Here is a 12,522-nt window from a genome sequence, read left to right as displayed (position 1 = left end):
GTTAAAATGCTAAGTTTTTACAGAAAACGCAACGTGGTTTAAGAGCGTCAACTAGCGACAAAATGATAATGCTTTAATGGCCGCTACAGACCAACAGACAACATTGAACATAATGAACAGGGTTTCAAGTCAGGGTTGTTGGAAAATCATTTGTCCTGCAGGATATGTTTTCTTAATAATTAATATTTTGTTTGTTATCTTTGAATGTTATCGTTAAACTTTTCATTAAAAATAGTCGGCCCACTTCATTTTGTAAGAAGCTTTATGCCAACTTGATAAAGCAGTCATCAAGATTGCAAGCATTGTCTGCCAGAAGGTTTTCGCTAGCTTGACACAGTTTATGTTTATGTTAATCACAGCGTAAATTGATCAAGTGATCAGTAAAGGAAAACGTTCTTTCATTCGTACATACTATGACATTTAATAATTCGATTGTGCACTACTCGTGTGAGGTATTACACAACGAACATATCTGTCATAAAGTCCGCATTTTGCTGGCGGTTATTGTTTGAATATGAGCGAGGACGATAGATGGTTGATAACTTGTTTTGCTTCTACTTCGATGGATGAGTTCTCATTTCTCAAATTTGCGTGACTTTGCTGTTAGTTGCTTGATTCTGTCTATACAAATTACTAACTTATAAAGTTCCCATTTTATTTATTATAACACAAAGGCTTTCGCCTTCGGGCAAAGCTTGCGGAATGTTACATCGCGCTCAGTAACACGTGAGACGGTAAAAGGGAAAAGGGAAAGATCGTAAACATTACAACAGTATATATATGTGGCAAACTAGTTCAAGCGAGGAAATTATCTGACGTCATTAAGGAACACTCAAGTCTGGTAAACAACTGAATTCCAATATCCCAAATTAAATTCCAAACATGTCAAAAACAACTCGTGAGTCGTGATGTAATCGTCACAATACCATTAAGGCAGTGTTTCTCAAACTTTTTGCGATCGCGTACCACTCATTCGTTTTTTTGCTACACTGCGTACCACCTGGCTCCTGAATGACTTATTTTACTCAAATGTACCGGTATTTATTAGTTATTACCGTTATTACTATATCATAACACCAATGAATAGCAAGAAAACACAATTTAATTTAATAGATGCAACTGTTTCTTCTGCTCAAGCTTGTCTATCCGGGGCAACACATTACTCACAGCACATCGAAAATCATGTTCAGCGGTACGCGGTACCACTTAAAAAGCTCTCGCGTACCGCTAGTGGTACGCGTACCACAGTTTGAGAACCACTGCATTAAGGTATAACTTGCAATGAAGTTTACAAACGCATCCTTTCTGCCTTGGCCGAAGCAAATTTTTAAACATTTTAAACGCTTCTTGTGGACAGAAACGGTGTTTTAGCTTTCAATATGTATAGCTTATGGCTTGGCTTCAGGTAACACTTGACTTGTCGAGTTTTATTTGCAAACTATATCATTTGCGCAATCGTATTTAAACTTTCACAGGCAGCACCTGTTTGTGGAAACAACTTGTTCCTTAGGGTTCAGTAATCAGTATGCAAGGGCTCATTGTGATGAAGAAAAAAATTGTTTTGAGCAGTATTAAATTCACGCCTGATAGTGATAACGTTGCAGAAAATTTTTTGCTTTTTTGTAGCCTACTCTTTGTTCCTATAATTAATGTATGTTTTTAGTGTAGGCCTAACTTGCCTAAGTCATAAAACGATATACCTGCTGTCATATTTATGTAAGATTTTCAATAAAATTTTTAAAAGGATTTGTTTGAAAGTTATGTGTAATAAGTGCTAAAGTAACATCAGGATAATTTCAGTACACTTTTGTTTACTGTATTTTAGTTCTTTAATAAATCTGTAAGAAAACTCGATGATTTTACAAAAACAACCATATACCATATGAACAACTTTGAACAATAGGCACCAGTGACTAGGGTTTGTCTTGCTAAAGTGCTTAACAAAGTGCTCCGAGCTTTGTCCCATAGGGGAAAAATTTCATTTCTTAAAAGCTATAAATGATACAGATTTCAAAGTCGAAACATTTCTTAATCAGGCTATAAAAACACAGTATATATATAAATATTGAATTTTGTTCAAAAATTTTTACAGATTTAAGTAATGCCCATTAATTCAATTTACTATTTTGGGGAAAATAGTCGAAAATGATGTGCCAAATCAAACATTTTTCTCAAGTATTGACTGTTTTTGCTATTCTCACAAACTTTTTTCTTTTCGTATAGTTCGTAAACAAGACCAAAACATACAAGTTTTTGGTTGACTGTAAAGGCAGTGAAATGTTTGCTAGGTTTGCTACAACTTTTTATACGCAAAAAAGTTTTAAAATTGTTAGGATTGTTTGGTTTACTTCAAAGAACATGTCTCCCAATGGATCAATGTGTGCCATAGTGACGTGTTCTTGGGCATAAGCATGAACTACTGGATATAAAAGATCAATGCTTGCAAGGAATGAAACTGAAAGGCAGCACAGACAATATCTAAGAAAGTTTCTTATGAACATGAGAGATTATAAGTGGGCTGATAAGATAAAGGTAATGCTCCATAAATAAAGGTCGTACTTAGTTCAGTTGATGTCACAATATCCCCAGGGCTGTTATGTGTGAGGCTCATTTTCTGCCAGATGATATATTAAAACGCAACAAAAAGGCGGTGTTACCTTGTGGGGCAAAACCTTGTTTGAATTTGCCAGGGCTTAAACCTACACATGTAGGACAGAAACCTTCATCGTTGACGAATATTGCTATAAATTTGCAGGATAACTCCGCTCAAAACATGAAAGCATTTGCAACATGTTTTATTAACAATCTTGCTCAAGCTTGGGTTTTGCGCGTCCTAAACATGAATAGAAATAAACTTAGTCGAGGTGACAATGTCCAAAAATGTACAGAAAATCTTTTGAACTATACAATGATGAACACTGAGAAGTGCGAAAGGCTGTTATTAATTTTAATAATTTAAAAACTGTAATACACTTGGTCCGCAAGTAGGAAACTTGCTAGGGTTGTTAATTTCTGTGGTTCTTGGATTTTTCTTTTTCCTTCATTTAAGTGAATAAAAGTCTGAAATGGTAAAAGTGAAAAGAAGATAAACCAAACTGTATTATATATATAATATTTTTTAGAGATGCCATAGTTTTGAATTGATGACTAAAATGTTTTAGTATTTTTCAGAATGTAGTAGTTCTTGTAAGGTTGACAGAACCTCAGTATGTCCTGTAAAAATGAATACGATTTTGATTCGATCCAAAAGCGACCTTTGAAGTTTAAGGGTGGAAGCGGAAAAGTTGAAAAGAAAAAAAAGAAGAAGAAGAAGAAAGATAAAAAGAAAATGGAGCAAGTACGAATCGACGCCGTCGAGAAAAAAACGGAATCAGAAAAGACAAAGGTGAAATATGACAAATTGACTCCAGCAGAACGAAGGTTTAAAGAAAAACAAGACAAGAGACAGACAGATCGTATTATAAAGCGAGCTTCAACCACTCACAGAGACAGAGTTGAAGAATTTAACCGGAACCTCGATGCCTTGTCTGAGCACTATGACATACCGAAAGTCAGTTGGACCAAGTAGAAACGCTCCCTTCAGCATCAGGTTTTATTTTATTTGCCAAGTTACAGTTCTTTTTGCTCATGTCGTCAAACACATTAATTACCTTGACATTATAATGATTAGCATGTCAAATGCCCAAAACCATGCACTATGTATTATTAAGGATTTACCCTCGTATAGTGAAATTGTTACGGACTGTTTTGGACGTACCAGTGTGGTTATGGCTGTTGGACAATGCAATGCCAGGATGCTTCCTTGGATGCATAAGTGCTTGTGGTTACTTCACACTAAACAGCAATACTTGTATATATGGGATAGTGGTTTAACGTCAAAATGGTGATGTTTGCAAAAACAATCTTATTTGCTTGTGTAGAAGTGAAAGTTTAAAGAAAGCAATTTTTATAATAACAAGTTAAAATGTGATGTGCTGCGATTTAAACTTTTTTTCGACACCTATCGTTTTTGTTGGCTATTGTGCAACTATTTTGACTGCTCTTGCAACGTTATCACCAACAGTTTTGTTGCCTGTTACTCGTCATAAGCATGTGCAGTAAGTCTGCATATTACTGTGTTGTGACGCACGTTTGATTTTTCTCATTTTAAAATAAAACTTAGAACAAAAAATATGGTCAACAGTTTTTCTTACCATGGAGTGATGACACCAGATTGCAGTAATCAGAGGTCAGTGGTAAGTGTTTTAAGCTGTCAAAAACGAAAGCTTTTAGCTTTGTACAGTCTTCATGAGTATCAGTAACAGAAATCCATCATACTCAAGGTTGCGGTTCTAATAAGTCTCGAAAATCATGATGTTGTGTGGGTAATTGATAGATAACTTTGGCCTGAGCCTGTTTACGTCAGAACAGTATCAATCGTCACAGCAGTCAGAGCTGGAACAATCATGCATTTCAAATATGAACGTTGTTGTCCACAAAACATTATGCTAATGCGTTTTCGTGACGACTTTTGAAATACATTGAAGTTTTCATCGCTAGATTTCTACATTGGTTGTCTCAAGCTGCACGTCCGTGGCACAGCTCTCTCAACTAAAATCTCTCTGTATAATCTCAAAGCTTTATTCTGAGCCAAGATGGGCAAATTAGTTGCCATATTATTGCATTCACTTATCAAATTGCGCTGGCTGGAGTTTAACAGAAACACTAACCTAGACTGCCCTTTGCAATCGTTTACCTAGAATACATTGTTTTCGACAATCATGCAAAACACGTCATCCTATGCACACTTTGACGTCATCATGATGAAACAACTGTGATCATCTCGCTAGTTTATTTAATAAGAATATAAGCGGGATTACGAATCAGTGATTAAGGGCATAAATACTCTGCACAGGAGGACAGCAAATGTCGTCAACTATTACGACGTGGTGAGAAAGTATGACGTATGCGCTTACGCCAGAATGACTTGACATTGGATGACGATGCACTGTCGCATAGCACGAAAATGTAACGGGGAGAAACGTAACAGAAAGTATTACGTTATCAAGACGAAGCCAACTATAGACGTCAAATTCTGGTCACCTAGCACACATGACGTCAACATTACGTCATAACAGGTGTTTGGAAGAAACGGAAATTTTCTTGGTTACAAAGCCTCCAAAACTAAGGAAAGAAATGACAGTAGCGCTGTATCGGGAATCCTTATAATCGTATAATAGTAAAATCATGTTACGTCATTAGAACATTCGAGAATCACTAGACAAGCAAACGATAAGCTGGGTACATGAAACTTAACTGCGTCATAGATTAGGTTGATAAAGAAAAGCTGTTACGCTAAAAGCGCCGACGTTAATTTTCTATATAATCGTGTGTGGCATGAACGATGTTAAAACATCATTGTTTTTCTTCGAAGCGAAACTTTTCTTTGTCCTCTCACTTTCCGATCTCCTTGCCGATCTGATATCCGAGTATCTTGTTCCAATCAATCCTGGTTCGAGTGACCGGCAGCTGGCGCCGCAGAGCTTTGAAAGTGGTCGTGGACATTGACCTGTAGTTGTCGATGATCGCATTCTAAAGGTGTGTAAAACGTTTATTAAAATGATTATGAAAAATTTTTGAGAAAACACATCTGCTTTATTGAGGGCTATACTTTGACGCCTAATGCAACTAACACAAAAACTGGTTAGTTGGTTACAGTGCAGATTTATTCCTTAGCCATCTTTTTCAGAGACATTAGAAATAAAAACCTAGGCTAGCTACTCTATTTAAGACAGCAATGCTCATGCAGCGTCTGTCAAGCCATGGCTCGTAGCCCAAATATAGGGCGCCGGGTGTGCAAATAATTCTGGGACTTGTAAAACAATGCTAAAATCATGTTTAGTTTTATCTGAATGTAGCGGCATGCGGAAATCATTACCTGATAATCAAATTCACACTTTGCCAGTAACTTCGCAACATCGTCAGCAATTTGCTTCTCAGACTGAAAATAATGAAAAAATTGTTAACAAAAAATTATTCACTTCATTTCATGTTGAATATTCCATTATTTCTGCTACATTTTGTACATTAAGAGATCTAAAGTACTGTCAAGTATTACACATTGCAGCAGCACATCATTGTACTAAGACTAACACTTTAACAAATAATCTATTTCCTTTGAACAAAACAATACTCAATTAAAGGAAGTTCCTGTGTAATAATACCGGGGATCATACTGTGCACAGTTAGTGCAATGTTACTATGCAGATAGATTTATAAATATGGAAATTTATGTTGTCGTAAAATACATGGACATGAATAGATAGATGCATATCTATCGATAGGTCCATGAAAAAATAAGGATATATGTGATATTTGGATATTCTTTGAAGTGGAGACTCAAAGCAGTTGTTTCAACAGTAAGTCTCAGAAATGAAAATGTACTGTCTACTCCTCACAATCAAACGCCAATAACTTGGTTGTTTACTCACAGAAACAGTTAAGTTGTCTTTGCATTCCTTCTGGCTTACCAACTGCACATTGCCATCTTCATAATAATGCACCTAAAACATATCGCTTCTGCGTGAGTAATAAACATAATTATGTGGCGCTAACAGTATGGCACAACACAACTGATGCTCAATATTCAGTCAATGATGTAAAATTGATCAAACTGTTCATGTTACTGCTGTTGTACACAATTCCAACTGAAGCAGTGTTTATGACCGAAATGTCACACCTGGGTTTTCAATAATCCAACAACTTTGGCATTGCCTCCATCGATGGTCACGTGCCACTCTGACCTCCATCGCCCATTCCAGAAATTTTCTGGGCTGAATTTATGATCTTCGATGCATACAATTATCACACTTTCACCGCCGTCTCCAGAATTACCGTAGACCTAAAACCAGATCCATCTTCACATCATTGAAACATTACAAAGAATTCATAAAATTACAGCTGATATAGAGTTAAAGCTACTCCCCAATATGCAAGCATAAATGAAATTATTGGAGATAAACATTTTCATAAAAGCTGACATATATCTGACCTCTATAAAATGCAGGTCTTTCATAAAGAATACAAATTAGCTAAGTATACTTAATCATGCACTTTTTAAAATATACTTAGTCTTGTCCACTTACTGTACAGACACCATTTGGGTAATAATTCTTGATGTAGTCTTTAATGCTGTTTTCTATTTCGCTCCTCCATCCTTCAACCGATGAATCAACCTGCTCCTGTTGCACATCGCTGGCACTCTTCGATGAAACATTATACCTGAAAAACAAGACCATGCATGATCTTTTCCTGTTCCACAGATATTAGCAACTTACCACAACACAGCACCAATTAAATTTCAATAACTCATAGCTAATGATGTAATTGGTACGATGCACACTCATACAGGCAAGACAGAGCCTAACGAAGCTGTACAAATAACATACGGCAAATCACAGTATATTGTGTTATTCACTTGAATGATCGTTGTGACTTTGGGTCAAGAAATCTTCCCTCGTCAAGCTTGCCATGATTCGTGATTAAAACAGACCCATCGTCCACAGATACAGGCGAGAACTGGTCCATGCGATACTTGGTAAGGGCACTGTTTTAACAAAATTTTGGTGAAATAATAAGGAAATCGTTGTAGTGGCTAAGACTTACCAAGCTAACATTTAAGTAATGATGGACCTGTTTGATGTAAAAGAAAAACTAAATATGTTCTCTTCTTAGTCGAGGACAAAATTCAACTTACCTCATCATACCATCAACAAATGTATTGTCATTGTTTAAAAGTGTGCGAACATCTACGAGAAAGTGTTAAAAGTTTAGGTTAATTTTTCACTTAACAAATACCGTAACATAACTGTGCACTGGAGCTTACCTTTCATGACAGTCTCAACCTCACCGGGTGGTGAGTGGATAATAAAATCGTGGGCAATACGTGCCTGAAACATTTATTGCTGTTATTTACTTTCATTATGTTTCATGAACTACATGTAGCTGAGATATTTTAAATTCTCAATAGTAAGGGTGCCCAAGGTATCTCCGTGAAATATTAACATTATCACACGAACAAAATCACAAATACAGCTGGATAAGAAAGACAACATTTGGAAAAACACCAGTGTTGGCGTTATGAGCTCACTACAGATCAAAAACAAACATGAGCATAAACTTATTCGCGAAGCACTGAAACTTTAATTAAGAAGTTTTAAGTTGTAGCAGAATAAACATTTTGAGTTATAAACATAAAACTATTTTATCATGATTAGTATTACCACCTTCTCACTATCACTGATCTGCTCTCCATAATCATCCATCCTATTTTCAAAGTCAGCACTTTTACTTCAAAACAATTTTAAAACATTAATATGGACAACTGTAAAATAAACAAATACACCAACACTCATTGTTGAAAAATGCGTTCTCATCAGGGAAACATGTCTAACACTGCAAAATAGTCTACATATGTAGGGAAGGTGACTAAATCTTAAATTATTGTATATATATATCAATTATATGGGGCTACACAAAAATGTTTAGTGAATAGCTTTAAAGCATTTTAATAGTATTTAAGTTAAAATAGGTACTTCTTTCATTTAGTAAAAAGGTGAACACTGTTAATGAATTTGACTTTTCAAAGGAGCCTGTTTGCCAGCATCATGCAATAAATGAATAAACCTGTATTCAATAATATGCCTAGTTAAGACATGACCAACCTCAAGAAACTGCTACCAAAGACAGGTGTACAAACTGAGCCTTAGAAGAATTTTGAAGAGTGCCAGACATAAAATGCTAAGATCCCTGTATTGATAATTACAAGAACTTTATGCAAATACAAAAAGCTATGTGAGGTGTGGCAACTCCAATAAGTTCTCAAGCTGATACCGAAAAAATGAAAGTGAACATTAGCGTTACAAGATCTATTCTTAGTTTCACTTCCAAAGTTTCAGTGAGGATGAAATTCCTTCCCTTTTGAAGTGTAAATTTATTTAACAAATTTTTACAACAATATAAATAGGAAATTGGTGGTTGTTACTATGCACAAACAAATCCAAGAATGTTGCAAATTGCAACACCGGCCTACTAACAATCACATCTTAACTCGGCACATTCCATAGAAGTCAATCAACAACAAAAATTTACAATCAACAGAGTGAAGCACAATTCAAACCAGTTTAATCTAAATACACCACAAATGTGGTGTGTGGTAAAAAATCTATCTTTCCATGGTGACATATGCTTGACATAGCCATTTTTAATTGCTTTCTCTAAAAATTGCACATAGCTGTGAAGATAATTATGAGGTCTCTAAGAGAGGTGGTAGTATACAGAGATATAAGCAATACAGAGATACCACAACCAATCTAAAAAGAAAATTCACAAATTTCATGGTACACACTGCTCAAATTATCTGTGGTTTAGGTCATTTATAATCATAAGTTCTCAGAATGCCAGTGGGTGTTCACTTAATAATGTTACAGGATAAATGCCCTGCATTATATTGGCTATTTTAACATAATTACCAGCAAAAAATTTGCAACAAAATTGTGCACAAAGTACTTGAATTCATGGAAATATTGAACAAGTTTACTTTGTTATGCCAAAGATCACAGAACTGAAATGCACAACAGGTTGGAGATCTCAGCTTTAAATGGAAGGTACCGTAAACTGCAATAATCCAAGGCTGGTAAAATGCCCAAATAATCACTGGAAATTGGGGATAAGTTAATAAAGTCAAATACGCAGACCATATAAATCAGTGATTCTCAACCTTTTTAGTGCCAGAGCCAAATTTCAAACCTAAGGTTTCCAAGGAGCCGCCATAGCCATTGCCATAATTATTGCCATAGCTTAACGATCAGGACTAAATATATTATGACGTCACAAACCACAAAATTATTTTACACAGCAGGACGTTAGTAACCTGCTAACATTAGTACTTCGTACAAAGGATCCTTGCTGAGAACATTCACTAATTCTTGATTTCTTTTACTTCCTTTGTTGCAATTCTGGTACAACTAATTAATTTTTCACTAAGTTAGTGAGAGCCGCAAAATGTACAGTTGAGAGCAGCGGTTGAGAATCACTGATATAAATGCTTGATCGACACTTTCCCAATTATAATAATAAAAAACAATAACTTTAAAAATCATGACTATTTTGGACATATATATAATGTACTAAATCCAAATTTTTGAAACCTGAAATGGTAGAGTGTAACCTTGGTGTATAGGCTCTCATCAAACAAGTGTAAGTTTAGTTGTTAGCAGTTTAGGGTGTTGGCACTTGTAATTTTTGCAAGTTGTCGGTTAATTAGTATTTTTGGTCTAGTGCCATCCCTGCTTATATGTATATTTCTTTAACATTTGTTATTTAAGGTGCCCAAACCTAACAATCCAAATGCCTGAAATCCAATCCAGCTGCATTGGTAAACTTTTTCTGGATCTGCATTTACTTCCCACACACCCTTAGGACTGCAAAATTACTCATTGGCTGATTAGTGCAGAGTATGAAATGAGCAAACAATGGAAAATCAAAACTGCGATTAAGTCAACCATGCGCAGAATTAAACCAAATGCTGTAAGATATCGGATATTGGCTGAACAATACCAGTCTATCCTGTTGTTAGCGTTGTTATGTTTTGAATCATTGACAGGATTGACTTGATTTAAGTCGGCTTGAGTCGCATTTTTAAACAAAATGAAGTAAGTCCATTGTTTCTTGAAAAGGCCTGAACTTGACATGCCACATTAAGTTCTGAAAGTGATTATGTGTCAGCATAAAATCAGTGTCATTGTACAGTAGAATATAGAGATTGTATGGTACAGTCCTAACAAAAGTGGCTCAAATCTGAACGAATATTTACGTAGCCTATCGATCTATACTAATAACATTAATAAATAATAATATAAACCTAAAAATGCTATTAAAAAAGAATACTAGGCTATACTGAGATGACCTTGATGAATAAGCTATAGTCTCCAACACAGATATAGGTTTATATTTGCCCTTCCAATCATAGCAATCAGGATTGAGTGAAAAGGGATTAGGCTATTACGTTATCATTTCTTTTCTAATATACTAAATAACTACTACTCATTCAAGCCTTCGGAAACGCAGATTAAAAGATCCCAGCGCTTACTACGACATTGGCAAACTTCATGAAATTAACGGTATTGACTCTTTGGGTCATAAATAGCCTAGATTGGCTCGTGACTCGAGTCAGAAAAAAAGGCTTGGTTACCGCTCTGCTTTTAACCTGAATAAAGTAGAACGAATGTACGTATGTATCCAAACTTATGATTCCGTCTATAACACCTTGAACTCGGTTTGTAATTCAAATGTAAGAAAAACAAGTTTGTCTCTTAATGTAATCGGCTTGACTGCCTCATTAGCTTCCAAAACCCGGAAACAACCGGAACTTGCCCACGAACGATCGCAAACTGCAACCTACCACAAACATCTGCAACAATAGCGCTATTGACGCCCTATGCTTCTGCGGAGTTAAAATGAGTGAGTAAAAATTACTTCCTTACTTGTTAAGAGAACATTGCTGGTTGATAGTAGGGCGTAATGTTGGCTTCTTTAATCACAAAAAAGTCAGTGCTTAAGTAACACCTGAATCTACTGATCACAGCTTGAGAAAATGTTAATTGTCATGACTTTGGTTGAAGGGGTAGATCATGAAATGGGTGCTGGAGGGAAGGCGACCTTCAAGTTTTTGCATACATCAAATCGAGCGATTTTATTTACAACCACGAGCGTCTAATTACTCTAATTCATATTATAAAGTTAAGAAAGCTTAAGTGCTCCATTTCAGTCCCGATCAACTTTTGTTTTGTTTAATGAAACTGAGCTACATAATCTGTTGTGCCTTCGGAACTTCCTAAAAATTTTGTAACAGCAAATGCGCTAATGAACCAATTCTTACCTTTCAACTTTCATCATTTTTAATTTCTATTTTATTAAAATGGACTAAAAAGCTTTCCATAAACGTTAAAACGCCAAACTGAAGCAAAAGTAATACAACGTCAAGGAAGCGTAACACACTTCTCTTTCGAAGCACAAACAAAAGCCATATAAGGTTTGGAAAGTTGTTCAAATGAAAAGGTTGTGAACAAAAACTTCTTCCAATTAAATCTTCACCGAAAAAAAAAACCTAACGTATATTTTTCATAAATAATAGAAAGTTAGGTAGCCTAGATCTTTATTTAAGCAAATAGAACAGCGTGCTTCACGTCTAAATCAGTTATCAAGTGCAAACATTTTCCAAGGTTGAGGTGATAATGATCAAATTTATCTGCTTGACAGATGTGTTGGAAAATTTTGTTCACATGGATGATTGGCAGCCGGAGAAAGCACCATTAAACTTCTTAAATAGCTCAAATATCATTTCAAGGCTTTGCTTTTAGTTACGGAATGCCAAAAAGTCATTTATTTCCTCTAACGTCGTTTGTCACGTAAGTTCATTGCCCTTAATAAAGTTGGTTAGCTTAGACTATACTATGTCAAAAACGTAATAACTGGACTGAATAA

At 35.5% G+C, this 12,522-nt stretch overlaps 2 protein-coding genes across 2 annotated transcripts; one reads left to right on the top strand and one right to left on the bottom strand.

The window, feature by feature from the left end:
- The first annotated feature begins 3,149 nt into the window (after window positions 1–3,149).
- On the top strand, window positions 3,150–3,610 carry LOC143450690 (protein FAM32A-like). Its single transcript, XM_076951334.1, has one exon. The coding sequence runs from the start codon at window positions 3,209–3,211 to the stop codon at window positions 3,566–3,568; it is 360 nt and encodes a 119-aa protein (XP_076807449.1). The 5' UTR covers window positions 3,150–3,208; the 3' UTR covers window positions 3,569–3,610.
- Window positions 3,611–4,812: 1,202 nt separating this feature from the next.
- On the bottom strand, window positions 4,813–9,663 carry LOC143449542 (F-actin-capping protein subunit alpha-2-like). The gene is made up of 9 exons (XM_076949787.1): window positions 8,265–9,663; window positions 7,865–7,928; window positions 7,736–7,787; window positions 7,457–7,585; window positions 7,125–7,260; window positions 6,719–6,880; window positions 6,471–6,542; window positions 5,918–5,980; window positions 4,813–5,571 (listed from the first exon to the last, which is right to left on the bottom strand). The coding sequence occupies exons 1-9, from the start codon at window positions 8,301–8,303 to the stop codon at window positions 5,434–5,436; spliced, it is 855 nt and encodes a 284-aa protein (XP_076805902.1). The 5' UTR covers window positions 8,304–9,663; the 3' UTR covers window positions 4,813–5,433.
- Window positions 9,664–12,522: the final 2,859 nt, after the last annotated feature.

The sequence above is a fragment of the Clavelina lepadiformis genome, chromosome 3 (genome assembly GCF_947623445.1).
Source record: "Clavelina lepadiformis chromosome 3, kaClaLepa1.1, whole genome shotgun sequence".
Lineage (NCBI taxonomy): Eukaryota > Metazoa > Chordata > Ascidiacea > Aplousobranchia > Clavelinidae > Clavelina > Clavelina lepadiformis.
This window is presented reverse-complemented; position numbering and strand designations above follow the sequence as displayed.

Excerpts from the sequence above, each read along its gene's own strand:
- LOC143450690 (XM_076951334.1), top strand. The coding sequence starts at position 3,209 with ATGTCCTGTAAAAATGAATACGATTTTGATTCGATCCAAAAGCGACCT.
- LOC143449542 (XM_076949787.1), bottom strand. The coding sequence starts at position 8,303 with ATGGATGATTATGGAGAGCAGATCAGTGATAGTGAGAAG. Across the intron at positions 7,788-7,864 it reads GGTTGAGACTGTCATGAAAG|ATGTTCGCACACTTTTAAAC; the intron begins GTAAGCTCCAGT and ends ACTTTCTCGTAG. Across the intron at positions 6,543-6,718 it reads TTGGATTATTGAAAACCCAG|GTGCATTATTATGAAGATGG; the intron begins GTGTGACATTTC and ends GATATGTTTTAG.